The sequence below is a fragment of the Carcharodon carcharias genome, chromosome 3 (assembly GCF_017639515.1).
Source record: "Carcharodon carcharias isolate sCarCar2 chromosome 3, sCarCar2.pri, whole genome shotgun sequence".
NCBI lineage: Eukaryota > Metazoa > Chordata > Chondrichthyes > Lamniformes > Lamnidae > Carcharodon > Carcharodon carcharias.
This window is the reverse complement of record NC_054469.1, coordinates 77,140,125-77,168,057: the sequence shown is the minus strand read 5'-3', so window position 1 is coordinate 77,168,057 and position 27,933 is coordinate 77,140,125. Positions and strand designations below refer to the sequence as shown.

The following is a 27,933-nucleotide window of genomic DNA, read 5'->3' as shown; positions in this document are numbered from 1 at the left end:
GTTTACTCAATTTATATGATTAAATTTAACCAGTGCTACCAAATTAATCAAGTATTGCTGGACCACGGTATGGGTTACTGTCTACTCAGTGAAAAAGTAATGCAAGGGGAGTCAATAGTACTGTAATCAGAATAAACTTTTTTTGAAGTCTTTATTAGAATCAAATAAACATGAAACCTTAGTTATTCTAATAAGTTTCAAGTACATAATTTCAAATTACCTCATGAATAGAATGGGTTCAATCCTGACTGCACACTATTTCCATTAATCTAATAGAATTTAGGGTATCTAGCAAACACTTATGATTTAGTGAAGTCTTCAGAAATAAAGATCTCATTTCTGAATGACATTTTTACTACTTCATCAGTGTTTTCCATTTAAATGTCATATTAAACAGCAACAATCCTTCACATTGCACATAACACTCTACTTTGAGAACTTTGTAAATGTATTGAGTTTAATTATTTTGAACCACTCGAACCACACTAGGCAGATTTAAATGTAAAAATAACAGCTTTAATCTGATATTTCTAGCAAAAAACAGGTAATACAATAATTCAACTGCCAACACTGATTTGATTTTAACTTATGTTTTAAGCAGTATATTTTCAGTGAGGATTGGGCTGAGGGAAATTAATTTTCTCTTAAAAAGCACTCCCAGTTGCCCAAGGGGAAGACACCATTGATTCACCAGCACATATATCATCAATTCAAACACAATTTGCTTATAATTAAAGCACATTGCTGCTTTTATTTTCTATCTGAAGTAAAAAAAATCAGCTGTAACAACTACTTAGGAATTACAATTGCTAAGAGATGCCGGGCCTAGACTGTTGAGGTCAGTATTTCCAATTCTTCTGCTGCCTTGTGTCTCTTTGAAATAACATCTTGATACAGCTCCTGGTTAATTAAACCTTGGGTTATATTTTTGCTTTCTTCAAACTTGGGTAATACAACAGCAATATATCCTTCTGTAGAGGGCTAATTGTGAGGAAAGAAAGAGTTTTATATTAATATAAGTGAAACAAAACAAGACTAATAAGTTAGTCTGTGTAATACTCCTTATTTTACCTTTTCTTGTAGAAGGCTGGGCTCCTGGAGAATATTTTCATTTACTTCCAATAAACGTCCTCTGATACAACTGCAAAAAGAGGGAACTTAATGGGTAACAGTGAAATAGCTATTTCTTTTCTTTTCACATGATAGCTAATGTAAACGTGAAAATAAACAACTTCCCTTTCCCACATTCCATTCCAAGATCACCTTCAATTATTTTTCTGTCATTGTCAGTCATTTCTGAATTGTTCTTATAATGATTGTAAGTTAAACCATTTCTTACTGTTATGGGGATCATGTGACTGTATAGGTAAATCAACCCTAAGTGCAGGGAATCTTGGGGGCAGAGATTTTTAGCCTGTACCCTCATATGCAGTCTGTAAATAAAGTTTATTGTTTCTTACAAGAGACCCATCCTGCACTCTTAAATTTATGACAATTGGCGACGAGGATAAATAGTGCCGACATAGCACCTCGCCTCGTGACTGTGAGTATTCCTATGTTTTAAGGGGAGGAAGTAAAGAAGTATACTTGCCAGCAATGCCTGTCTTTGGTAGAATTGACCCATACAGCTCATTAGTCAAGGACTGCAGTCAATACATTGAGCAATTAGGTTTCTACTTTGTAGATAACGAAATAACGGCAGGGGAGAAACAGATGGCAATTCTCCTAAGTGTTTGCGGGAGTAAAACCTATAAGCTAATCTGTAGCTTGACGATGCCGAACGCGTCAAATTCCAGATCCTTCACCGAGCTAGTAGACCTTATGAAAGGACATTTTTAGCCTAAACTCTCAGTGATCATGCGTCAATCGCAACGTACATCGCAAAGTTAAAACAGTTATTGGAGCACTGTGACTTCGGTGATACTTTAAAACAACATGTTGTAAGATCATTTGGCTTGCAGCATAAACATCGATGCCATTCAGCACCATTTGCTTGGGATTTGCAGGCTTTGCATAGTGTGCTTGGGTGGGAACCTGCCACCGGGCATGATGCGAAGGGCCAGCGAGGCCACTGCAAAGTAGGATATGGTCCCTACCACTAGAAAAACAAAAAGAAATGCTGGAAGCAGCTCAGCAGTAACCCAGAAGTTGAAGCGTTGCCATCGTGGGGGAAATCATGCACCCGAAGTCTGTAGATTTAAAGATGCAGAATGCCACTACTACCACAAAAAAAGCATATTGTTAAACAGTGTAGGATAGATCAAGGCAGCCATTCTGACATCAAGTCAAGTTAAATGAAATGCACAATATAAATGAGCCAGAAGTTACTGAGGCTGACGTTTATTCCCTACACAATCTGAAGGTCACAAAAACTGAACCAATCACTGTTACACTTCAAGTAAATGGAAAACCTCTGCTCATGGAGGTTGACATAGGAGCATCGGCCACAGTGGTGGGAGAACACATCTTTAAATACCTCAGAGAAGGTACCCAGCCGATGAGTTTGGAGAAAACCACTATTCAGTTAAAAACATATACAGGAGGAGCAATACAGGTGAAAGGCATCGCCTCTGTGCCTGTATCACACAAGCAACACACAGCCCAGTTGCCGATAATTGTTGTAATAGGAGAAGGACCTAGCCTCCTGGACTATGATTGGTTGAAAGAAATCAAACTAAACTGGTCAAAAACTTTTCAGGTCTGGACAGGGGGAATTCCAGAGTTGCTAAAAAAAGTGAGAGTATTCTGAGATGAGTTGGGGAAAATCAAAGGTCTACAAGCTAAAATACACGTGGGCCCTGAAGCAACATCTCGTTTTTTTAACACGAGACCTGTGCCTTACGCTTTAAAAGATAGATGTGGAATTATGTCATTTGGAGAAGTTAGGAATAATACAGCCAGCCCAATTTTCAGAAAGGGCAGCACCCATAGTCCCTGTGCTAAAACCAGACCAAACCACTCGCATCAGCAAGGATTATAAATTAATGGTAAACAAGGCTGCAAAATTAGACAAATACCTAATCCCAAAGATTGAAGATCTGTACATTAAACCTACAGGAGGAAGATCCTATACTAAACTGTACATGAGTCATGCATATCAACAGCTCCAGCTGGACAGCACATCAAGTAATTATGTCACTGTAAACATGCACAAGGGCCTGTACCAATATACACGCCTACCCTTCAGTGTTGTCATCTACCTGTGCAATTTTCCAAAGAGCCATAGAAAGCTTACTACAAGGGCTCCCCCGAGTTATAGTGTACCAGGACAATGTCCTAATCACAAAATCCACAGAAGCAGAACATGTGGCAAACCTGGCAGTGGTTCTGAAGAGATTATTAGAGGCTGGTGCCGATTTAAAAAAGAAAAGTGCACCTTCCAAGCAAAGGAAGTTACGTATCTGGGTCATTGAGTGGATGCCAAGGGTTGCATCCATTGGAGGAGAAAGTCAGGGCAAGCAAGGAAGTGCCCTCTCCTACCAATGTCATGGATCTCAAGTCTTTGCTGGGCATGCTGAATTATTATGGTCAATTCGTGCCTAATGTATCTACAGTGTTAGCCCCTTTACACTCATTAGTGAAGAAGAACCACAGATGATCCTGGAAGGCACAGCAAGAGGAAGCCTTCACAAGAGTCAAAAACTTTTACATTCGTCACATCTGCTAATGCATTATGACCTAAGGAATTGATACTCACTTGTGATGCTTCTCCCTATGGAGTGGGAGTAGTATTGTCACACGAGATGGAGGATAGATCTGAAAGACTGATAGGATATGTATCCAGAACCCTGTCTGCAGCTGAGAAAGGATACTTACAAATTGAAAAAGCAGGCTTACCTATCATATTTGGAGTAAAAAAGTTCCATAATATTTGCATGGTTGACACTTCACTATAGTGTCAGATCACAAACCATTGTTACTATTGTTTAGTGAAGGTCAGGCAATCCCACCGATAGCCTCTGCTAGAATTCAAAGATGGATTTTAATTTTGTCAGTATACGAGTACACTTTTATGCACCATCTGGGTGTGCATATAGCAAATGTAGACGCCCTCAGTTGAAGCCCTTTGCCAGATAGTATTACACATGTTCCAGTATCTCAAGAGGTAGTACTTGTGCTGAATTTCCTGGACTCCTCACCAGTTTGCGCAAGATAGGTAAAGAATTGGACAAATTGGGATCTAATTTTAGCAAGATTCTGTGAACAAGTATTACAAGAATAGTCAAATGCACAAGTCCCTGAAGAATTAAAACCTTTCTTTGTATGTTGTTCTGAACTGAGTTGTCAAGCTGGTATCTTGTTATGGGGAGCAAGAGTCGTGATCCCTGTGCAAGAAAGAGAACCATTGCTGGAAGAACTCCATACTGCGCATCCTGGCATTTTGAAAATGAAGATGCTCTGGTGGACAGGCATAGACAATGATATAGAAAAAATGGTGAAACACTGGCTCCAGTGTCAGCAACAGCAGAAGTTGCCAGTTTCAGCTCCACTGCATCTGTGGGAGGGGCCTGGTCGAACCTGGGTTAGACTACATAGACTACGTAGGTCCATTTTTAGGTACCATGCTTCTGGTGATTATCGACGCACATTCCAAATGGATGGGCGTGTTTGAAGTGAGATCACCTACTTCGTCTGTAACCGTTGAAAAACTGCATCAGAGTTTCGGTGTTCATGGTTTACCTTAAGTTATTATGTGAGAGAATGGTATGGCTTTCACAAGCACTGAATCCCAAAGATTCTGTGAACCTAAATGGGATTAAACACGTCAGAATAGCACCATATCATCCCTCGTCCAATGGGTCAGCAGAAAGAGCAGTGCAAGCCTTTAAAACCGGCATGAAGAAACTAACAGAGGGAATGTTAGAGATGCGCATTTCAAGATTCCTGTTCAGCTATCGCACACTCCTCATGCGACCACTGGTTTAACATATTCAGAATTTTAATGAAGCGCCGACTTCATACAAGATTGAGTCTAGTATTCCCTAATATAGAGAGGAAGGTGGAGAGAAACCAGGGAAGTCAGAAAGTGAATCATGATGCTCACAGTAAACGTTGAGTGTTTACTGTGGAAGGGACAATTTTTGTACGAAATTTTACAACTGGGCCAAGATAGGTCTCTGGTACAATTGTCTCTGAAACAGGGCCTTTATCTTATCAAGTGGAAGCTGAAAACAGGATTGTTAGGAAATACGTGGATCATCTCAGAAATCAAGAAACCCTCCAACAACCAGTTGATCCACCTGAAATCGAAGTCATAACTTCGACCCCCTAAGGTGCCAGATCGACAAAGGATAGACATACCGGATGTCTCTGTTGAAGTGAATAGTTCTGAAATGCCATTGTCTAAGGATATCCCTGATGCTGCAGTTCCTGTGCAAGTCGGTCCAATGGAAGAACCTCCTTGCATCGCACTACCCCAATCTGAAAACCTCCTCAAAGACTAAATTTATAATGGCATGAACTATATATAATATGGGTTAAGATGTTTTTGTAAATAAGAGGGTAAAACAAAATTAAAGGGGGAGGAATGTAATGATTGTAAGTTAAACCATTTCTTATTGTTATGGGGATCATTTGACTGTATAGACGAATCAGTCCTATGTGTGGGAAATCTTAGGAGAGGAGCTTCTTAGCCTTGGTCTTGGGACAAGTATGTAGCCTGATCTGGAGGCTGTAAATAAAATTTACTATTTCTTACAAAAAACCCGTCCTGCACTCCTAAGTTTATTAAGTTCCCAAGAAACATAAGCCTATTTCCTGAACTTATCACACTGGCTGTTTTGCCTGGGGTGATGAATTTTCTCCTTAACAGAAAATTGAATTATGTCAATTTCTAGTATTAAAATCAGCAGCAACTCAAGACACATTTTTTGCATGGCCACAGGGTGGCTGCATTGCTTCATATCAAGTCTCTTGTAAAATTCCCTAAGAAAATTGAAAAATTTACTGTATCCAAAAGCAAAGTCATGGCACCTGGGATGGAAGATACTGCACATGCACAAACACGCAGAACTATTCTTAGAATGTAACATTATGCTCATTGCTTGTCTTGCAAGGAATTCTGACTCTGCTGCACAGGGAGGAACAATGTATCAGCCTGAGTCCTCCTTTCCAGACACAGATCACCAGCCACCTTTCAGATAGGATGACAAAATAAGGATGCAAGAATGAGAGGCAAGAATTATTTTAAAATCTAAAATTGATTGTGAAGGAAGAGAACAAGAATTCTAACTGCTAATGTAGCAGTTATAGTTCTGGATCTGGGACGTCTTCCTCAGTTCTCAGCAGAGCTGGAGGCAGGCTGCTCATTTCTCTGCTCTAGCACGAGATGCCCACACTGGACATCCTTTTTGTTTCGAAGCCCATGAGGGCCCTGCCAAAGATTGCACCTCCTGCAGCTGTGCAGGAGCAGACTCAGTCACTGGGGCAAGTGTGGTTCATTCAAAGTGGGGAGGATAAGGGCCAACAAATGGGGACACCTTGGGAAGAACCTCCTCTGCCTTGTTCCTGTCTCCCACTTCCCTGTTGGGAGCCCACCTGCACTTCCTTGATAACCAAGAGTGGGAGAGCACTTGACTGCCTTGATGGCTGAATGCCAAATTCACATGCAATGTTTTCACAGAAACAGAAGGCCATTCAGCCCATCGAGCCTGCTCCGCCATTCGATATGATCATGGCTGAGAGAACATTTCAATGCCTCTTACCTACACTATCCACATAACCCTTTACGCTATTGTTAATCAGAACAATCCACCTTAAACATGCTCAATGACTGAGCTTCCACAGCCCTCTGGGGTAGAGAATTCCAAAGATTCACAACCCTCTAAGTGAAGAAATTTTTCCTCATCTCAGTCCTAAGTGGCTTCCCCCTTATTTTAAAATTGTTTCCCCTGGTTCTAGACTCCCCAACCAGGGCAATAATATCTTTTCTGAGGTAAGACTAAAACCGCAAACAGTACTCCAGGTGCGGTCAAACCAAGCTTCTATAAAATTGAAGCATGACTTCACTACTCCTGTACTCAAATCCTCTTGCGATAAAGGCTAACATTCCATTAGCCTTCCTAATAGCTTGCTGCACCTGAATGTTAGCCTTCAGTGACTTGTGGACAAGGACACCCAGGTCCCTTTGTACATCTACACTTTCTAATCTCTTAGCATTTAGGAAATATCACATCCTTTATAATAGATTCTAGCATTTTCCCTACTACTGATGTAAGGCTAATAGGTCTGTAGTTCCCTGTTTTCTCTCTCCTCTCTCTCAAATAGTGGGTAACATTTGCTACCTTCAAATTTTCAGGAATCAATGTTGTGTAAACTGGCAGCCACAGTGTGCAAGCCATTGGTGTCGGATGAAGAGTCATATTCGACTCAAAACGTTAATTCTGTTTCTCGCTCCACGGAGACTGCCAGACCTGCTGATTTTTTCCAGCATTTTCTGTTTTGATTTCAAATTTCCAGCATCCACAATATTTTGCTTTTACAATCCAGTACATATAATGAAAGGTGCTTCTAGACTGGTCAAGGCAGCAGAACCTCATTTTGAGCAAGCCAATTACTTGCTCTATTAAAGCCTTGATGGTAATGTGGCTCCTGTTGTTTCCCCCTGTTCCACTGTGGTGGGGTTCCTCACTGGGGTGATCAGCTAGGTCTAGTCTGTTTCCCAGGAGCCAACTGCTGACGCTGTCTGAGAAGAAATGAGCTGCTGAACTCAAGACTGCCAAAGGATGAATGAGTCATGGCAGTGAAAAAAATTAATGGTGTGGTCACCTCAGCATCCGCGAGCACTGGGTGGCCACCTGTTCCTCTTCAGCAGAGGCTGCAGAGGTCTGTGATCATCCGCCATCAGATCTAGAACCTTCTGAGGCAATGCTGCTCAGAAATGTTTAAGAAGCTGACCCTTGATCTATAGATGCTGCGTTGATGGTATCATCTCCTTCAAGGTGCAGCCCTGTGTCCATCCCCTCTGTTCCATCCAGCTGCATATGGCTGTAGAGAAGGCAGCTGCTGCTGCCCCTGTCACTGTGGCTGCTGAGCTGGAGCATGCTGCACCTCCTCCCGAGAGGTCCAACTAACTGCAGAATAAGTGGACCCCATGTTACAGGGAAGTTTCACCCGCAATAAGATGAGATTGCCCTCAATGGTATCCAAGGCACTTGATATAAGTTGCACAAAGTTGCAGTCCCCAGCAAAATCAGTGATTTTGGGCTGAAAGAATAGCTCCCATTTGCTCAAGCCTTTCACTGTGGCTGACCATAAGTTTGTCAACTTTTATACTGCTCATATAAGAGTAGTTTCATTCTATGGTCAGTTCCTACTGCGCACATCTTCTCCAACCTGGTGAGTTGGAGACACAGAGTAGAACTTGTGCGCTGTTGGGAATGAAGGGTTCCATGCTTAAAAAGGCTCTCAATTGCCTTTTAAAGTACCTCAATTCTGGTCCCATCAGGCCAAAGGGTTTCCCAATGGACTCGCAACCTGCCCAGGGAAAGCCAGAACAGGGCAAGATCACGCCATCCCAATGTCAATTTCCAAGATTTTCCTGCCCCACATACTCTGGAACCTGTCTCCACCTGCTGGGAAAATTCTGCCCAGTGTCTCTAAAAGCAAGAAAAGGCTTTGTACAGTGCAAAAACGCCTGTTGTGTATAACAGGTTCAGTTGGGTAAGTGCTAATGGGTAGAAGCCTTTCACCTGTGATACCTCACTTCCCTGACACCCTGAGTTCATTTTTTCTTCCAAGTAACAAAAGTATGATGGAACCATGAAGGGGGACCCATTACATAAGGGTAATGATGGCAGGTGAGAAATAAGGTCTCCCAGCAATTCTTCTCAATTCCCTAGGCACATGATGAATGAAGGCCTACTGCTATCTTGCAATTTCAAAATTGATAGCTGCTTTGGAGCTCACTTTATTTACATAGTGCAATGAGTGGCTACCTGGCCCATTAAATGATTTCCCTTTTCCATTAATGTTCTAGGTTTCCCTGTGCCAACTTTATATGAACACTGCTTGCATCCACTCCACACCTGGCATAACATGAGGAAATTCATGCAGTGTGATGATAAATTGTTCTTTCTTTGTTATTTAAATGTGATTTGAATCACTCTGTAGCACCCAAAAGTTAGTTCCTGTCACTGGCTGTGATATCGTTGAAAATACATGTTGAGTATTACAGATGTTCATTCATTTTCCTCATGGGAACAACCTGGGACTAAGCACAAACAGGTATGTCTGATGAGGAAATTAAGCACCTACAAATCTACTGCTACCGCAGCCAGACACTCTTCTCAAGTACTGATAAAGAGCAGTCAGGCCTTCATACAAGGTCTTAATGAACATGTAGAAGCTACTTACAGACTGAGCAGGACACTACCTTCACTGAGGCCATCCTCTGGATAATGGATAACTAATTACTATAGTTACACAGTGTTTGGACTAGTCAATGGGATCATGACCAAAATAAATCAAAGCTCTGTGACTGAAGGCAGCTGGTATAGTTGTAGCTCCAGGATAAGAGCCAACAGGCCATGCAACTCTAAATTCGACACTACTATGCCTCTACCATGTTATGGACAGGTGGGGACAGATTTGAGATCAAAATTTATCCATTTATGACAAGCGGTGAAAGAGAAGTGTGATATGTGGTACACAGAAATACCCTAATCACAACGTTAGTGCACCAAAGTACAGTCCAATTTATGTAAACTTTACAATAGTTGCAATATTTAATGAACTTCAGGTTTATTACAGATATAATCTTCAAAATAAAGAGAAAGATCTTGCCTATATATTGTGTACTCCTCCCCATCTGTACACTGTATCCTGCACAATGGGGCAAGTTCTGTTAGAAACTGTCCACCCTGAAACAAAGTTAAACAAACATACATAATCAAATAAATTGCATTCACCAGGAAAGGAGAAAAATCTATTGCTGCCAGCCTCTCAAAGCAACTATTTCTATTAATTTTCCTCAACTGAGGAAATTGGCCTAACAACAGAGGGCAGTCACAGATGCAAACCGTGCAAACTTTAAAGGATGATGCCAATGCTAAGTATCAGTGGTTTGAGGAGCTTCAGCTCAGTCATTGAGCTGGAAGCCAAGCTGCAGGCACTGCGATGCATCTGGGAGGGGGAAAGTTACCTGGTACTTTCTATCAGGAGATGGTAACACCTCTTCAGCTAGGCAGATCTTTAGAGTTGATCACTGGTCAGGGACAAGAGGGTGTGGTAGAGAGTCAGGCAGGTAAGGGAATTCAGAAGGTAGTGATGGAGGAACTTCAGTGCCTGACTTTGTTTAACAGGTACAAGATGCTTGCAACCTGTGTGGGTGAGGAGAAGGACTGCAAGGTGGATGAGCAGACTTGCCATGGCACCATGGCGAAGGTTGTCATTCAAGCTGGCGGAGCAAAGAGCACCGTGGTAGTGATAAGAGACAGTATAGTCAGGGGGGTACTGTTCTCTGCAGCTGTAACCAGGTGCTCTGAAGATTGTGTTGTTTACCTAAGGACATCCCCTCGTGGCTGGAGAGTAACTTGGAGTGGGAGGGGGAGGATCTAGTTGCCATGGTCCACATGGGAACCAACGAAATAGGGAGAACCAGGAATGATGTTCTGCTAAGAGAATTTGAGGAGTTTGGGTCCAAATTAAAACACAGAACACCAAATGCAATAATCTCTGGATTTTTACCTGAGCCACACCAATGTGTGGCTCAAAGAATGGTGTGGCAAGAAGGGGTTTCGATTCATGAGGTACTGGCATCAGTAGTCAGGGAAGAGTGAACTATACTGTTGGGACGAGCTACACTTTAACTAGGCTGGAACCAGCATCCTGGCCAATTGCGTAAACAGTGCTTTAAACTAACAGAGGTTGGGGCGGGGTCGGGGGGTGGTGAGGGGAAGGTTTGGGTGAAGGGAAATTTAGAAATCCAAAGAGAAAGATCGAGACATTGCAGGATTATAGTAATGTGGGTAAAGACAAGCAGAATGGGACAAAAAGGGACAGAGAGTTTAACAAAAATTGCACATCAATGAATAAGGTAATTGCAGGGAATAGGAGTAAAAAATGAAATTAAAAGTGCATTATCTGAATGCATGAAGCATCTGCAATAATTTAGAGGTAAATGATTTAGATCCAATTGCCATTACTTCAGCTATTTAACAAGCTATATCAATGACTTAGATGAAGAGACAGAGAATAATATATCTAAGTTTGCTGACGATACAAAGCTTGGTGGAAAGGTAAGCTGTGGAGAAAACACAGAGAGGCTCCAAAGAGAAAGAGCCAAGTTAAGTGAATGGGCAACAAAATGGCAGATGGATTATAATGTAGGGAAGTGTTAAGTTATTCACTTTGGTTGAAAGAATAGAAGAGCTGAACGTTTTTTAAAAGGTTGGAAACTTATAAGTGTTGATGTTCTAAGAGACTTTGGTATGCTTGTACAAGGAACACAATAAAGTACAGCAAGCAATTAGAAAGGCATATGACATGTTTGCCTTTATTGCAAGGGATTTGGAGTATAGGAATAAAGAAGTCTTGCTAGAGTTATACAGGGTTTTGGTGAGACCACATCTGAAATAGAGTGCAGTTTTGGTCTCTACATTTAAGAAAAGATATACTTGCATTGGTGGTGGCACAGCAACGGTTTACTAAATTGATCCCTGGGATGAAGGGGTCATGCTACGATGAGAGGCTGAGAAAATCGGGTCTATTTTCTCTGGAGTTTAGAAGAATGAGAGGCGATCTGATTGAAACGTACAAGATTCTGAAGGGGCTTGATAGGGTAGATGCTGAGAGATTGTTTCTGCTGGTTGGGAAATCTAAAATGCAGGGACACAGTTTCAGGATAAGGTGCCGATCATTTAGGACTGAGATGAGGGGAAATTACTTCACTCAAATGGTAATGAATCTTTGGAATTCTCTGCCTCAGAGTTATGGATGCTCCATCATTTAATACATTTAAGGTCGGGAAAAACAGATTTGTAGTTTCTCAGGGAATCAAGGGGTATGGGGAAGGCAGAGAAGTGGAAATGAAGTCCAAGATCAGTCATGATCATATTAAATGGCAGAGCAGGCTTAGCAGGCCATATGGTCTATTCCTGCTTCTATTTCTTGCGTTATTGTGTATAGCAAAGGTGCACGAACTACAGCATGAGGGCCATATGCAGCCCCATGAAGACCTGGTGATTCACCTAAATGAAGAAAGAGAAATAACTTGGAAGTCAGGATGTTCCGAAGCATTTCACAGCCACTGAAGGTTGAGGTATGTTTGGTGAATGCTGAATGTTTCCAAACAATGCCATTGTTTCCAGGACTGTCACTGACCTCATCTCCTCTGGAGATCTACCCTCCTCAGCTTCCAACCTCAGTCTCCCAACCCCAGACAGCCCGCTTCTACCTCCTTCCCAAAATCCACAAACAGGACTGTTCCAGGAAACCGGTTGTGTCAGCCTGTTCCTGCCCCACAGAACTCTTTGTTCCTATCTTGACTCTGTTCTCTCTCCCCTTGTCCAGTCTCTTCCCACCTACATCAGTGATTCCTCTGATGCCCTACATCATATCAACAATTTTCAGTTCCCTGGCCCTAACTGCCTCCTCTTCACCATGGACGTCCAATCCTTCTACACCTTCATCCCCCACCAGGATGGTCTGAGGGCTCTCCGCTTCTTCCTTGAATAGAGGCCTGAACAATCACCATCCACAACCACTCTCCTCCGCCTGGCTGAACGTTCTCTCACTGAACAATTTCTCCTTAAACTTGTCTCACTTCCTCCAAATAAAAGGTATGGCTATGGGTACCCACATGGGTCCCAGTTATGCCTGTCTCTTTATGGGATGTGTGGAACATTCCTTGTTCCAGTCCTACTCAGGCCTCCTCCCACAACTCTTTTCTTGGTACGTCAGTGACAGTTTCAGTGCTGCTTCATGCTCTCATCTGGACCTGGAAAAATTCAGCAATTTTGCTTCCAATTTCCACCCCTCTATCACGTTCACATGGTCCATCTTTGACAGTTCCCATCCCTTCCTTGACCTGTCTGTCTCCATTTCTGGTGACAAGCTGCCCACCAATGTTCATTACAAGCGAACAGATTCCCACAGCTACCTCAACTACAGCTCTTCACACCCTGCTTCTTGTAATGATCCTATCCCATTCTCTCATTTCCTTCACCTCTGTCGTATCTGTTCCAATGATACCAATTTCCAAAACAGTGCTTCTGACATGTCTGCTTTCTTCCTTAACCGAGGTCCCCCCCAGACACACTGTGGTTGACAGGGCCCTCAACCATATCTGACCCATCTCCTGCGCCTCTGCCCACACACCTTCCACTCTCTCCCAGAACCATGATAGGATCCCCCTTGTCCTCACTTTTCACCCCACCAGCCTCTGCATTCAAAGGATCATCTTCCGCCATTTCTGCCAGCTCCAGCATGATGCCACCACCAAACACATCTTCCCCTTACCGTACCCAGCTTCCCCTTACCGTACCCAATCCCCCACCCTGTTAATATTCCGTAGCGACTATTCCCTTCTGGACATCCTGGTCCACTCCTCCATTACCTCCAACACATCATCCCCTTCCCACGGCACATTCTCTTGCAATCGCAGAAGGTGCAACACCTGCTCCTTTACCTCCTCCCTCCTCACCTCCTTCAATTTGGTCTACTGCATTCGCTGCCCCCAATGTGGTCTCCTCTACATTGGGGAGACCAAATGCAGACTGGGTGAGCACTTTGCGGAACACCTTCAGTCTGTCTGCAAGCATGACCTAGACCTTCCTGATGCTTGCCATTTCAACACACCATCCTGCTCTCATGCCCAAATGTCCATCCTTGGCCTGCTGCAATGTTCCGGTGAAGCCCAACGCAAACTGGAGGAACAGCACCTCATCTTCCGATTAGGCACTTTACAGCCTTCCGGACTTAGCAATGAGTTCAACAACTTCAGACCACGAACTCTCTCCTCTATCCTCACCCCTTTTTTAATCCCCTTTTTTCTACATTCATTTTTGTTTTTATCCACTTATTTTTCTTTTTATTTATTTTGATTCATTTATTCATTGTTTTATCCCTTTTTTAACCCCCTTCTTTCCCATTTTCTATCCTTTTTTCCCCACCTCTGCCCCCTCCCCCATCCCATCCCCAAAAGGGCCATCTGTTAGTTGTTCCAAGTTGTTCTTTCACACAATGCTCACCCTTGTTCTACTATCATCACAAACCTGCTTTCTTACCCTTATGCCACTATCAGCACCTCTTTTAGCCCTTACCACTACCATTAACACTCTCTTTGTCTTTTAGCTAATGACATCTTTGTCAATCTTTCCTTTGTCCCCATGTACCACTGACTTTCTATCCAGCTTCACCCCCCCCTTAAACAGTATAAACTTCACCACATTTCCACATCTCTTTAGCTTTGAAGAAGGGTCACACAGACTCGAAATGTTAACTCTGTTTCTCTCTCCTCAGATGCTGCTGGAGCTGCTGCGTTTTTCCAGCATTTTCTGTTTTTGTTTCAGATTTCCAACATCCGTAGTATTTTGATTTTATCTGAGGTGTATTTCGTGTTGTAATGTAGGGAAATCAATTTGTACACAAACCCTGCAAACAGATAATCTACATTTTTGTTTAAAAGATAAATATTGATCAGGACATCAGGAGATCTCCCATGCCCTTCTTCAACTCCATGCGAGTGCAGATGGGGCCCTCCATTTAATGTCTCATCCAAAAGATGACAATTCCAACATTCCCTCAGTACTGCAATGAAGTGTCGGCTAGATCATGTGTTCAAGTTAGGGAGTAGGCTTGAATCCACGAACTCCTGACTTAGAGGCTAGAATGCTACCAGTGAGCCAAGGGGGCATCCTTTTACAGCGAGTAATTCCCAAATCCATCAATAAGGGAGTGGGCACTGAGAACAAATCTACTGAAACTACCAGCCTTATCAAATTGAAAAAGGCAAAGCCAGAAGCATAAGATAAACAGAAATAGACATTAGCAGCAAATTCAAGCATTTGGTAATTTAGCTTAATATTTAGATATCCAAAATTAATTTGCAATAATTCATTGGTAGTATTCAAAATTACTTTACATGCACCAATACCAAAATGATTATCCTTTTATATAATGTGGCCCACAGGGTCTGAAGGTATGCAACTAAATGGCCTAAGCAGGGGAGAAATATTGGATGTCCTTTGGAATAAGATTTGCAGAAGTATATCAATAACAAGATTTTTTGAAGTCTGCAGGTATTGCTAAAATTGAAAGCATAGCAAATTTCAGAAACCACGTTCAGAAGGACCTGGGTCTTCCAGGAAATTTAAAAACAAACTTGATGAAATATTAAACTCAGTTCATTGGTATGAAATTGTAAAATAATCAGTATGGAAACACTGGGTTAAAAACAGGGAGCTTTGGATATGCTTCATAACATTTACAGATCAGGAAATGGGGTTATGGATTATTGCGCAAAGATCAATGAAACCATCAGTACACAGCTTCAACTATTCTACATACTGAAAACAGTTTGATAAAGCACAGAATCAGATTTTGTTCCTTGAACAAAATATAAACTTTCAAACAAATATATCTAAAAGAAATACTCCTTTAGAAGCAGGAACCAAGAAATAAGAGCTGCATGTAATATTTACATTCAAGTGACACTTTGTTAGGCTGCAATTTTTTTGATGAAATTGTCACTTTCCTCCAATTTGTCACAAGTCAGCCTTTACACTTTCTAAATCTCTTGGGCTTAAGCTGAGAAAGAGAGCAGCTTTTCCTTTAAATCTTACTAAAGCCACTGTACCTGAAATAAGCGTGTGTGCTTACTGTGCAGCCATTTTTGAATTGGGTGGTCGGAGCCTGAATTAATATTCCATCTAAGACATAAAATGTTCAAAAACGCTATTATGACAATTTTAGTGTCATGAATGATAAAATAAATTGATATTAAAAAGAGTAAAATTACACAGCATTGACAGTTATTGTATGCATTTTCTTCTACATCAGGGAAGAGTGGTGAGGAAAGAGAAGAGATTCAAATAAATTTTTTTAAAAAACTTACCCGTTTAGATTTTCCTGAGACCTTGTTTTGTAGTCGACTACAGTTGGCACTGATCTGATAGCTAATATTTTTTATTATTTTCCCACTCTGTAACACAGGGTGAGATTCTGCCAGAGTGATGACACATATCCTATTATAATCAAAAGAAAGGCTTGAGTTAGGGCCTTACAGAAAAATGAAAGAAATGGGAGATATCCAAATTTATAGTGTCAAAATGAACATTGCAAGTCTATGATAAAAGCAAAAATCGGCAGATGCTGGAAATCCAAAACAAAAACAAAAATACCTGGAAAAACTCAGCAGGTCTGGCAGCATCTGCGGAGAGGAACACAGTTAACGTTTCGAGTCCAAATGACCCTTCAACAGAACTAAGTAAAAATAGAAGAGAGGTGAAATATAAGCTTATAAAATAGAAGAGAGGTGAAATATAAGCTTATATTTCACCTCTCTTCTATTTTTACTTAGTTCTGTTGAAGGGTCATTCGGACTCAAAACGTTAACTGTGTTCTGCTCCGCAGATGCTGCCAGACCTGCTGAGTTTTTCTAGGTATTTTTGTTTTTGTATTACATGTCTTTATATGCCCTTATACGTCGGAATGCTGATAAACATATATTTGGAGTCAGATGATTAGCAATCATGTGACTATTTCTATGATTCTAAAGATATTATTAAGGACCAATCACATATACTCATATGGTTAAGATGGACTACTGATAAACCAGATAACTAAAATGTTTTCTAAGAACTTGAGAAATTGAAAGGAAAATCAACTTTCATTCAATCAGCATCTTACCAAGTCCTAATGTACTTCACAACTAATTAATTACTTTTGATTACTTGTTATTTAGTCAAACATGGCATCAAATATGCATTCAGCAAGGTCCTGCAAAAAACATCTGAGCTGAATGATTAGTTAATCAGTTGTTTTGGCTGAGGGGAAAGCATTGGCCAGGACACTTCTCTCTCTCTCTTCCCCTCCCCACCCCCAACCCCAAAACCTTAAACCAGCTTATATTTCACCCCTTTCCTAATATTCAATCAGTTCTGTTGAAGGGTCATGAGGACTCGAAACGTCAACTCTTTTCTTCTCCGCCGATGCCAGACCTGCTGAGTTTTTCCAGGTAATTCTGTTTTTGTTTTGGATTTCCAGCATCCGCAGTTTTTTGTTTTTATCACTGGAAAAACCTATTGTTCTTTATTTGATGGCTTCAGTTTACCATCTCCTCTGAAAGACAAAGTTCAAACAGTGGGTCGTTATATTGTCTGTTTCGATGATATGCTCAGGCCCTGGAGAGGAGCTTAAATCTAAAAACCTCTACCGACAAAGCTAAGCTGCAACTTTATTTTTAATTTAGAAGAACTAAAACTGATTCTGATAACGTGAAATTAATTAGCTTTGTTTTCCTGGACCATTTTCATGCAGGATTAATTTCCCTTATACAAAGACTTTTTAAAAAGTAAGCCTTAAGTTTGATTTATCGCTAGATATATCACAATAAGGGCAGTGTAGTTTTGGTACCTTGTTTTCAGCTTCTTAATTCTTTTGAAGTCAGATTTCATAAATACATTTATATATATTATACATGCAAACAACTGAAGAAAAACAGTACAGGGTATTAACCCATTCCCAGGAATATCCATTTTGTCTATGCTGATTCACTCAATTTACATATTGCCAAACAAGTACATCTGTTAGCTCAGATCATAGGAAATCTCTACCATTTATATCTTTGTGGGAATCAGCAATTTAAAGAAAACAATCTGATTTTAGATCAAGAGACAACAACTACTTCTTTTAACAACAAAAGAAAGCAACATTTAAAACCTGTGACATTGACCAATACCTCTGTAACACACACCTCCAACATAAAATTAAAATAATGCATACCAACAAAGATGACATTACTAAGAAGCCTTTGACTCTGTCAGTCGTGAAGGCTTATGGATTTTCCTCCTCAAATTTGACTGCCCTCAGAAATGTGTCGCCATTCTCAGCCTACTCCACAATGACATGCAGGCCATGATCCGTACCAATGGAACCAAAGACCTTATCTCAGTGAAGGCCGTGTCATGGCTGAATCATCACATAATACCTCTTCTCCATCTTCCTCACTACAAGGCTACACCTCAACCCAGCCAACTACCCACAGACATGGAGATAATGACATCAAGGAATATTGGGATTGCACAGCAAAATGGCATTGAGGTAGATGATCTGCCATGATCTAGTTGAATAGTGGAGCAGGCTCAAGGGGCTGAATGGCCTCCAGTTCCTATGGTCCTATAACACTTTGAGGAACGGATGGGAAACTGTTCAACCTATGTCATCTTCAATCACAAAGCAAAATCATTTCAGTCATTAAGCTCCAGTATGCATACAATGCTTGTGTCTGCACTTAGAGATCCTGGAAATGTGGACCATTTTACATATTGTGAGAGCTTCCTCTCGACGGAGACATATAGGCAATAAAATTTATCATCACATTCGATGTGCCAGCTCAGCCTCTGGCCAACTGAGGAAAAGTGTAACTGATTTCAAACCCAAGACTAAGGTCATGTCTTACTGGGCAGCAGTGATGCCTTTGTTCCTATATGTCTCAGAGACTTGGACAACCTACAGCTGGCACCTCAATGCGCTGGAGAAGTATCACCAGCGTGATACTTCTCCAGTGTGTCTTTGCACGGTCCTCCAAATCCAGTGACAAGAAAGGCAGTCCAAAAGCAACATCCTCTCCCAAGCCAACATACCCAGCATCCAGGTGCTAATTACTCAAAACCAGCTCCACTGACCAGGGCGTCATTCGCATACCTGACACCTGACTCCCGAAGCAACTGCTCTACTCAGAACTGATCATGGTAAGAGACTCTCAGGAGGACAACGGAAACACTTTAGCGATGTCCCCAAAACATCCCGTAAGAGATCAAACATCCCCATGATTCATGGGAGTCCTAGACTTGTGACCAGCAATAGAGAAGGTTCATTCGGGAAGGCACCAAACACTTGAGAGACTGCATCAGGAACACGCAAAGTCAAGGCATTGGAGGGAGCGCACAAACCTCTAAACAACTTATCTACCTTACCCTCCAAGCACCACCTGCCCCACATGGCAGAGTCTGTATATCGCAGATTGGACTTATCTCAGAACCCACCAACCTATTGCGGAAGCAAGTCACCCTTAATCCTGGGGGGCTGCCTAAGAAGACAATTCTACATTCAAAGATCGGGTAACATTGTACGGCGTTTCTATCAGGCAATCTGGCACCACATCATCTTGATATTACTCAGCTCAAAATCAGTGAAAACAAAAGACTGCAACAAGCATTCAGGTAGCTAACATTAATGACACTGATACAAAAAAGTGCCATCACTGATTCAAATTTGCACTATTGATGGTTTTAAAGATTATGGTAAGCTCAGAGTGTACAACATTCCATTATCCTTTATAAAGTAGTAATGTTTATACAATGTATCATATGCACCTACCTATTAGAATGTTGTAATATACAATGATCTTCACAGGGTTTGCCTTTCACATCTGGAACAAAGATAAACGTGTCAAAAATATTAAGAACGTCCCTATTATTTTCAAACTTTTGGTCCATTAATGCAGCTAACATTGACACTGACTACATTAAAAAAAAAATCCTCCTTACACCAGTCCAGGTGATAAAATTACTATATTTCATGTTGATGTGTTCAGCCTGTGTAGACCTTCAACCCCAATTGCTTGGTCAATTTTTCTGGCCTGCTTGTCTGGTTCAGACACACTTGAATCAAGGGCTCTGTACACTGTTTAAATATTTTGAATTCAGATCGTAGGTTAGCTGCATCCTAATTCAAACTGGGAAATTTTGTGGATATTCTGACAACATTCCTTTGATCTTCCTTCTTCTGTAGTAGCTGGGATGAGTGCCACTGCAACCACTTCTGCACGCTTTTCTGAAGCTCGACGAGTTGTGGCGGGAATACACCACAGAGTAATGGCGTCTTTGTCTTTTATTCAATTTATTGTTCAGCAACTCTTGAAGCTGTCATCAAACCTTCTCTGGTGTGATTTTTATGACTTTTAAAATTTTTTTTTGCCTGACTCTCCCTCACTTGCTATCGATCTGGTTCACGTCCTGGTCACTCGCCTTTCCTGACTGAGCTAAATCGGTGCTGGTCCTCTTGATGCACTGTCCCACTCACTGAATTGACAGGCTGCAATCATACCACAAGGGATCCTTCTGCTTACCGACTCTTTACTTGAGCACTAGCTTGGTGCTGTGTCTCTTTCAACCCCCTCTCAGTCTTTCTCACCTTTTCTATCCTTCCTCCTTCATCTGCAGCCACTAATCTGTCAGTCTTTTCCATCTTCCAAAATATTTGTTTTCTTCATTCTTAAACTGATATATTTCCTGTTTGCTAAATTTGTTCATTCCTTCTGCTATGTGATCTGTGACCTTGAGTATTTCACCATATTACTTATTTTCCTTCTCTTACTGAGATCTGCCCTTTATTCACACATTACAATCTCTTCAACCCTCTAGTGCTAGAGATCTTATGGAGTTGGCAGGAAGATAGAGAGAAGAATTGTGAACAATAAGGTGATAGAAACAGCCTGCCTAACAGCACCTGCTAGAAACAACAAAAGTAATTACACATGTAATCACACTTATCCTGAAAACCTGCATGCATATTTGGTGCAGTCTGGTCTAGTGCAATCCAGAGTGTCTTGCCCCTCACTAATATCGACAGATAATTCACAAATTCCCTGCCTATATCATCCTCCTACAAGCATATTTACTCCACTTTAAATACTTTCATCATCAGCAGGCAGAAATAGGATTAACATCATCACAGGAATTATTCATAAACAAAGTCATTTGTTTTCAAGGCTTCCTGGGGAGGTGATGACGTAACGTATTTTCACTATACTAGTAATCCAGAGACCCAGAGTAATGCTCTGGTGACCATAGTTCGAATCCTGCTGTTGGCAGATGGTGGAATTTGAATTCAATAAAAAAATCTAGAATTAAAAATCTAATGATGACCATGAAACCATTGTCGATTGTCATAAAAATCCATCTGGTTCACTAATGTCCTTTAGGGAAGGAATTCTGTTGTCCTTGCCTGGTCTGGCTTACATGTGACTCCAGACCCACAGCAATGTGGTGGACTCTTAAATGCCCTCTGAAATGGCCCAGCAAGCCACTCAGTTGTACTGAAACAGCTTGGCCAGGGGCGTGGCAAGTTCTGGAGCACAAGTCTTCAGTACTATTGTTGGAATATTGTCCAGGTCCACAGCCTTTGCAGTATCCAGTGCCTTCAGCCGTGTCTTGATATCACATGAAGTGAATCGAATTGGCTAAAGTCTGGCACCTGTGATGCTGGGGACCTCCGTAGGAGGCCAAGATGGATCATCCACTCGGCACTTGAGGCAGATGCTTCAGCCTTATCTTTTGCACTGATGTGCTGGGCTCCCCCATCGTTGAGAATGGGAATATTTGTGGAGCCTCCTCGTCCAGTGAGTTGTTTACTTGTCCACCACCATTCACGACTGGATGTGGCAAGTCTGCAGAGCTTAGAACTGATTTGTTGGTTGTGGAGTCGCTTGTCTCTGTCTATAACTTGCAGCTTATGCTGTTTGGCATGTAAGTAGTCCTGTGTTGTAGCTTCACTAAATTGACACCTCATTTTTAGGTATGCCTGGTGCTGCTCCTGACATGCCCTACTGTGCTCTTTATTGAACCAGGGTCGATCCCCTGGATTGGTGGTAATGGTAGAGTGAGGCATATGCGGGGGAAATGGGGTTACAGATTGTGGTTGAGTACAATTCTGCTGCTGATGGCCCACAGCACCTCATGGATGCCCAGACTTGAGCTCTTAGATCTGTTCGAATTTAACTATCCCATTTAAAACAGTGGTAGTGCCACACAACATGATGGAGAGTATCCTCAATGTGAAAACAGGACTTTGCACAAGGAGTGTGCAGTGGTCACTCCTGCTGATTCAGTCATGGACAGATGCATTGCAGCAGGCAGGTTGGTGAAGATGAGGTCATGTTTTTCCCTCCTGTTGGTTCCATCACGACTTGCCACAGGCCCAGTCTAACAGCTAAGTCCTTTAGGATTCGGCCAGCTTGGTCTATGGTGGTGGTACCGATCCGATCTTGGTGATGGGTACTGGAGTTCCCCACCCAGAGTACATTCTTCACCTTGCCACCCTCCATGCTTCCTCCAAATGGTGTTCAACAGGGAGGAGTACTGATTCATCACCTGTTGGGGGGGGTGGGGGGGGGGGGAGAGGCAATACATGACATGGTAATCAGCAGGAGGTTTCCTTGCCCCATGTTTAATCTGATGTCATGAGACTTCATGGGGTCCAGAGTCGATGTTGAGGACAAAAACAGAATTACCTGGAAAAACTCAGCAGGTCTGGCAGCATCGGCGGAGAAGAAAAGAGTTGACGTTTCGAGTCCTCATGACCCTTCGACAGAACTTGAGTTTGAGTCCAGGAAAGAGCTGAAATATAAGCTGGTTTAAGGTGTGTGTGTGGGGGGCGGAGAGATAGAGAGACAGAGAGGTGGAGGGGGTTGGTGTGGTTGTAGGGACAAACAAGCAGTGATAGAAGCAGATCATCAAAAGATGTCAACGACAATAGTACAATAGAACACATAGGTGTTAAAGTTAAAGTTGGTGATATTATCTAAAATATTATCTTTTAGATAATATCACCAACTTTAACTTTAACACCTATGTGTTCTATTGTACTATTGTCGTTGACATCTTTTGATGATCTGCTTCTATCACTGCTTGTTTGTCCCTACAACCACACCAACCCCCTCCACCTCTCTGTCTCTCTATCTCTCCGCCCCCCACACACACACCTTAAACCAGCTTATATTTCAGCTCTTTCCTGGACTCAAACTCAAGTTCTGTCGAAGGGTCATGAGGACTCAAAACGTCAACTCTTTTCTTCTCCGCCGATGCTGCCAGACCTGCTGAGTTTTTCCAGGTAATTCTGTTTTTGTTTTGGATTTCCAGCATCCGCAGTTTTTTTGTTTTTATATCGATGTTGAGGACTCCCAGGCAACTCCCTCCCAACTGTATATCACTGTGCCACCATCTCTGCTGGGTCTGTCTTGCCGTTGGGACAGGACATGCCCATGAATAGTGATGGTGGTGTCTGGGACATGATCTGTTACTATGATTGCATGAGTTTGACTACATCAGGCTGTTGTTTGGCTAGTCTGTGAGACAGCTCTCCCAATCTTGCTGTGTGTTAACTGGTTGTCACATTTACCTCCAGAATAATTGACTGCACTTTAATGGTAATTAACTAATTGTGAAGTGTTTCATGACAAATTGCTTTGACAATTTTTAAAATATGCTAGAATAAGGAATGGAAGGTAATTTCATATGTAGAGTGTTACAAAGATGTGCTATGTAGAATGTTAATTTGTAATGTCATCTACTGGAGATATATATATATTTATTGAACTTTTTGAAAAGAACATTTTGCGCGAAACAAACTAGCCTACAACTAAAACAAAAACAGAATTACCTGGAAAAACTCAGCAGGTCTGGCAGCATAGGCGGAGAAGAAAAGAGTTGATGTTTCGAGTCCTCATGACCCTTCAATAGAACTGGGGAGTTCTGTTGAAGGGTCATGAGGACTCGAAACGTCAATTCTTCTTCTCCACCAATGCTGCCAGACCTGCTGAGTTGTTCCAGGTAATTCTGTTTTTGTTTTGGATTTCCAGCATCCGCAGTTTTTTGTTTTTAGCCTACAGCTAAGTTGCATGAAGGCCACTGCCACCTTATAGAGACACAGCATCTACAGAGCTCTCAGAAGCAAATAGCTAAAATAAGCCCCAGATTGATAGCGGAGCAGTCACATGACCCAGCTCTTAGATGTAAAAAATATTGGAAATGAACTAACAGGGACTGCCAGCGGGACAGGAAGTAGAGGCAACAGCCTTATCGCTCTCTCGCTCTCTCTCTGAAACCTCTCTTAACAAAGCTGAGCACTGTTTGTGGTTTGAAAGCCAACCAGAAGACCTCATTACTACAAACCCAGAGTTCTTAAAGGTGAATTCCAACTCAATACCACTGTCTTCAAGAGAAAAGAGAATCAACCAGCTATGACTGCAGCGTGACTACTTCAGTGAGAAACCAAAGTACCAGCAGGCACCACGGAAGTGACTCTGTCTATGTGAAGCAAGCATTTGGACAATCCATGAATAATTTTTCTGACTTAACCTTTTTTTCACTTGGCCAACATCTGATACTTTGTAAAGTTTTATTTCTTTTTGTGCATGCCTGGGGAAGTTGTGCATGTGTTCTTTGCATAAATGGGAAGTTGAACATGTTCATACATTTTAAACCTTTTTGTAAACAGTTTTTGTATTTTACCTGAGTGAATTTCAGTAATAAAACTAATTCCTTACTTGTTAGCTCAAGGAATCTGGCTAGTTTAATTATTACACCGAGCTATACGCAAGTAAGCACATAATGAATTGGCAATCTCACTTTTTTACAAATTCAAACTCTGTCATAACTGACCCAGGAGTGGGACAAAGAGAGGAGTCAGCTCACTCCTCCTAACTTGGTCAGTTAATTTGCAACACTAAGCATAATAACCCTCAGTATGGTTTCCCTGAAATTATGCTGAAAGCTAGTGAGCTTTATCAAAGACATAAAAGTGTGGTTTGTCAAATAGAATTTTGCATACTGTGCAAGTAATAATTTTTAAAGAGGTTTAGAGGAAGCTATAATGCGTTCAAAATAATCACCAGACTCACATGAATAAAAGTTGTTTCATAAGAGCACTAGTTAATCTTCTCTGATACTGTTGACATTTTTAAAAATCAATGGAATTGAGCAGATCCCAGGGTTAATTCCACTGATTCTGCATACTCAGAAATTGGTCTGCAGACTGGTCCAGGCCTTGACACAGCCCAGGCTTTAAATTCCATTCAAAGTTCAGTTCGAATTTGAAGTTTCAGCTATTTAATTAGTAAGACAGTAGTTGCATCTGCTTTGCGATTTTCATGTTCTCAGGGCATCCAAAAGACTGGCAATGAATTGTTTTTGAAGTATTTCATTACATCATATTAGTTACATTTTTAAAGTTAGAATTATTTTCACTCAAATTTGTTGTGGGCTGCAATATCTACCTTTTATTGTCAATTATTTCCTACTAAGCATTTCACCAATGCCGTATGGATAACAGAAACCAATAAGGAGATAGGAACAATACATTCAGACACAAAGTTATTTTTTTACAGTTATAAAAACAATGAACTAACTCCATCAACTGGAAATAACAGTTTTGTCAGGCCATTGCCAGGCTAAGAACCCTATTAAAAATAATGGGACCATTATCAAAAAAAGTTCCTTCCACTTAGAGCTCAAAAGTCCTTTTTTTCTGAAGTGATGTATAAAACCTATTGGTTAGACATTGGGATCCTTTACAAAAAAGGTATTCTTCCTAATCTTGCTCTTCGAGATTTTCCTTTCCTTCCCCACCCATCCACCTTTCTGGGCTATGGTTCCATACTTGATAAATTCAGGAAGGAAAGCCAAAATCTGCCCCTGAACAGATGGGGAAATTGAAACTCATCCTACTCTCCTCACTCAAGTCATTAGCTAATGATCACTGACCCCGGCTGCTCCTTTGTCTCCACTAACTCAGCAAACACAAAAGCCAATCTCAGTCTCTCCCACCACCAATGCAATAAATCCATAGCTCAACGAGGTCAGGTTTTCCACCGACTTCCAGGCCACCCTCAGGCAGCACCCTCCCAACCCTTCTCCAGATGCTGCCTTCCATCTTGCTGGCATTGCCCACCGGAGGCACTAGGCACTGCCCACTCTCAGGCACTTCTCCCTCCTCCATCCAGCCATCCATCCCTCCCAAGTGTGATGCCCTCTATCCCATGAGCGCTACACCCACCCAACACACGGCTCCCCCCAGCTTCCTGCACCACCGCCCCTCCCCCTCCCGGCACCGCCCCACCCCTCCCGGCATCCCTCTCTACCCCTCCCCCTCCCCCTCCCGGCACCCCCCTCAACCCCTCTACCCCTCCCTGCCCCCCCCCTCCCCCAACACCTTCCTCTACCCCTCCCTCCCCACAGTCTCCCCCACCATCCTCCCCCCTGGCAGTCTCCCCTCCCCTCTCCCCCCCCCCGCAGTCTCCCCTCCCCTCTCCCCCCCCCCCCCCCCCCCCGGGCAGTCTCCCCCCCCCCCCCCCCCCCCCCCGGCAGTCTCCCCTCCCCTCTCCCCCCCCCCCCCCCCCCCACGGCAGTCTCCCCTCCCCTCTCCCCCCCCCCCCCCCCCCACGGCAGTCTCCCCTCCCCTCTCCCCCCCCCCCCCCCCCCCCCACGGCAGTCTCCCCTCCCCTCTCTCCCCCCCCTCCCCCACGGCAGTCTCCCCTCCCCTCTCTCCCCCCCCCTCCCCCACGGCAGTCTCCCCTCCCCTCTCTCCCCCCCCCTCCCCCACGGCAGTCTCCCCTCCCCTCCCCCCCCCCCCCGGCAGTCTCCCCTCCCCTCTCTCTCTCTCTCCCCTCCCCTCTCTCTCTCTCCCCCCCACCACCCCCCCGGCAGTCTCCCCCCGCAGTCTCCCCTTCCCCCCTTCTCCCCCTCCCCCGCACTTCCCCCCACCCCACCCACCTCCTTCTCCTCCCAACCCACCCCACCAGGCACTGCCCTCCTCCCCCTCCCCCTCTCCCTCTCTCTCGCCCGGGCGCTGACTGCGCAACCGCCGGGCAGGCCACCCCTTGGGAAAGTTGGGATGGCCGCTGTTAGGTCACAGAACCCCCGACCCCCGGAGATCCTCCAGTCCGGGTACCGCAGATCAAGACCCCTTCAGTCGGGCAGCACCACCTACCCGTTTTATACCAGCGGCTGAAGTAGCGATCGACCATTGACGGACAGCCCTGCACCTGCCCCTGCGCTTCCTCCGCCATCGGAAACCGGGACAGATCCGCGCGCTGTCTCCCAGCAACAGACCGGAAATGCCCGAGGTCCAGTCGCTGGTTTGGGATTGTTCAGATGTTCTTCTGCTTGTCAATGTTTGTCATTGTTATATTCTTGTGTTATTTGTAAAGAGTTAGGAATTAACGTAAAGCAAATGTACATTCTGTGGACCACATTTTACTGCAGCAGCCACATGGAGAACTGCAGCAAATACACTTCATGAAGCCCCAGCAGTTGGAGTCTAAAAGTGTGATTACTTCAAACTACTGGTGATCAAACAGTCACTGCAGCCTCTGGACTAGAAAAGTTGTACAGCACAAGGAAATCTGTCATTCCGCACAGATCTCTGTCACTCACATGAACATTCAAATTAGGAGCAGATGTAGACCACTTGGCCCTTCCAGCCTGCTCCACCATTTATTAAGATCATGGCTGATCTGATTGTAGCCTCACATTCCTGCCTACCCCCAATAACCTCTTACCCCCTTGTCTATCAAGAATATACCTACCTCTGCCTTAAAAAAAATGAAAGATTTGAGGAAGAGAGTTCCAAAGAGTCACAATCTTCTGAGAGAAAAATATTCTCCTCATCTCTGTCTTAAATGGGCGACCCCTTATTTTTAAACAGTGACCCTTAGTTCTAGATTATCCCACAAGAGGAAACATCCTTTCCAAAACCACCCTGTCAAGACCCCTTAGGATCTCAAAGGTTTCAATGAATTCACCTCTTACTCTTCTAAACTCCAGCGGATACAAGCCTAGCCTGTCCAGCCTTTCCTCATAAGACAACCCGCCCATTCCAGGTACCTTCTCTGAGCTACTTCCAACATATTAAGGAGACCAATACTGTACACAGTACTTCATATGTGGTCTCACTTCCTGTTTGAATCTCTTCCATCCTGCTCATGGTTCCAAA

The 27,933-nt window shown here is 42.9% G+C and overlaps 1 protein-coding gene across 1 annotated transcript; it reads right to left on the bottom strand.

The window, feature by feature from the left end:
* Nucleotides 1-118: 118 nt before the first annotated feature.
* Nucleotides 119-27,213, bottom strand: abitram (actin binding transcription modulator). Its single transcript, XM_041184656.1, has 6 exons — nt 26,929-27,213; nt 19,540-19,591; nt 16,055-16,184; nt 9,784-9,860; nt 1,072-1,141; nt 119-981 (listed from the first exon to the last, which is right to left on the bottom strand). The coding sequence occupies exons 1-6, from the start codon at nt 27,005-27,007 to the stop codon at nt 826-828; spliced, it is 564 nt and encodes a 187-aa protein (XP_041040590.1). The 5' UTR covers nt 27,008-27,213; the 3' UTR covers nt 119-825.
* Between the last annotated feature and the right edge of the window lie 720 nt (nt 27,214-27,933).

What these genes read in the sequence shown, in the direction of transcription:
- abitram (XM_041184656.1), bottom strand. Translation starts at nt 27,007, where the DNA reads ATGGCGGAGGAAGCGCAGGGGCAGGTGCAGGGCTGTCCGTCAATGGTC. An exon ending in TCTCAGGAAAATCTAAACGG is followed by an intron (nt 9,861 to 16,054) that starts GTAAGTTTTTTA and finishes ACTTTGTTTCAG; the next exon opens with GGTGGACAGTTTCTAACAGA. An exon ending in CCAGCCTTCTACAAGAAAAG is followed by an intron (nt 982 to 1,071) that starts GTAAAATAAGGA and finishes CCTCACAATTAG; the next exon opens with CCCTCTACAGAAGGATATAT.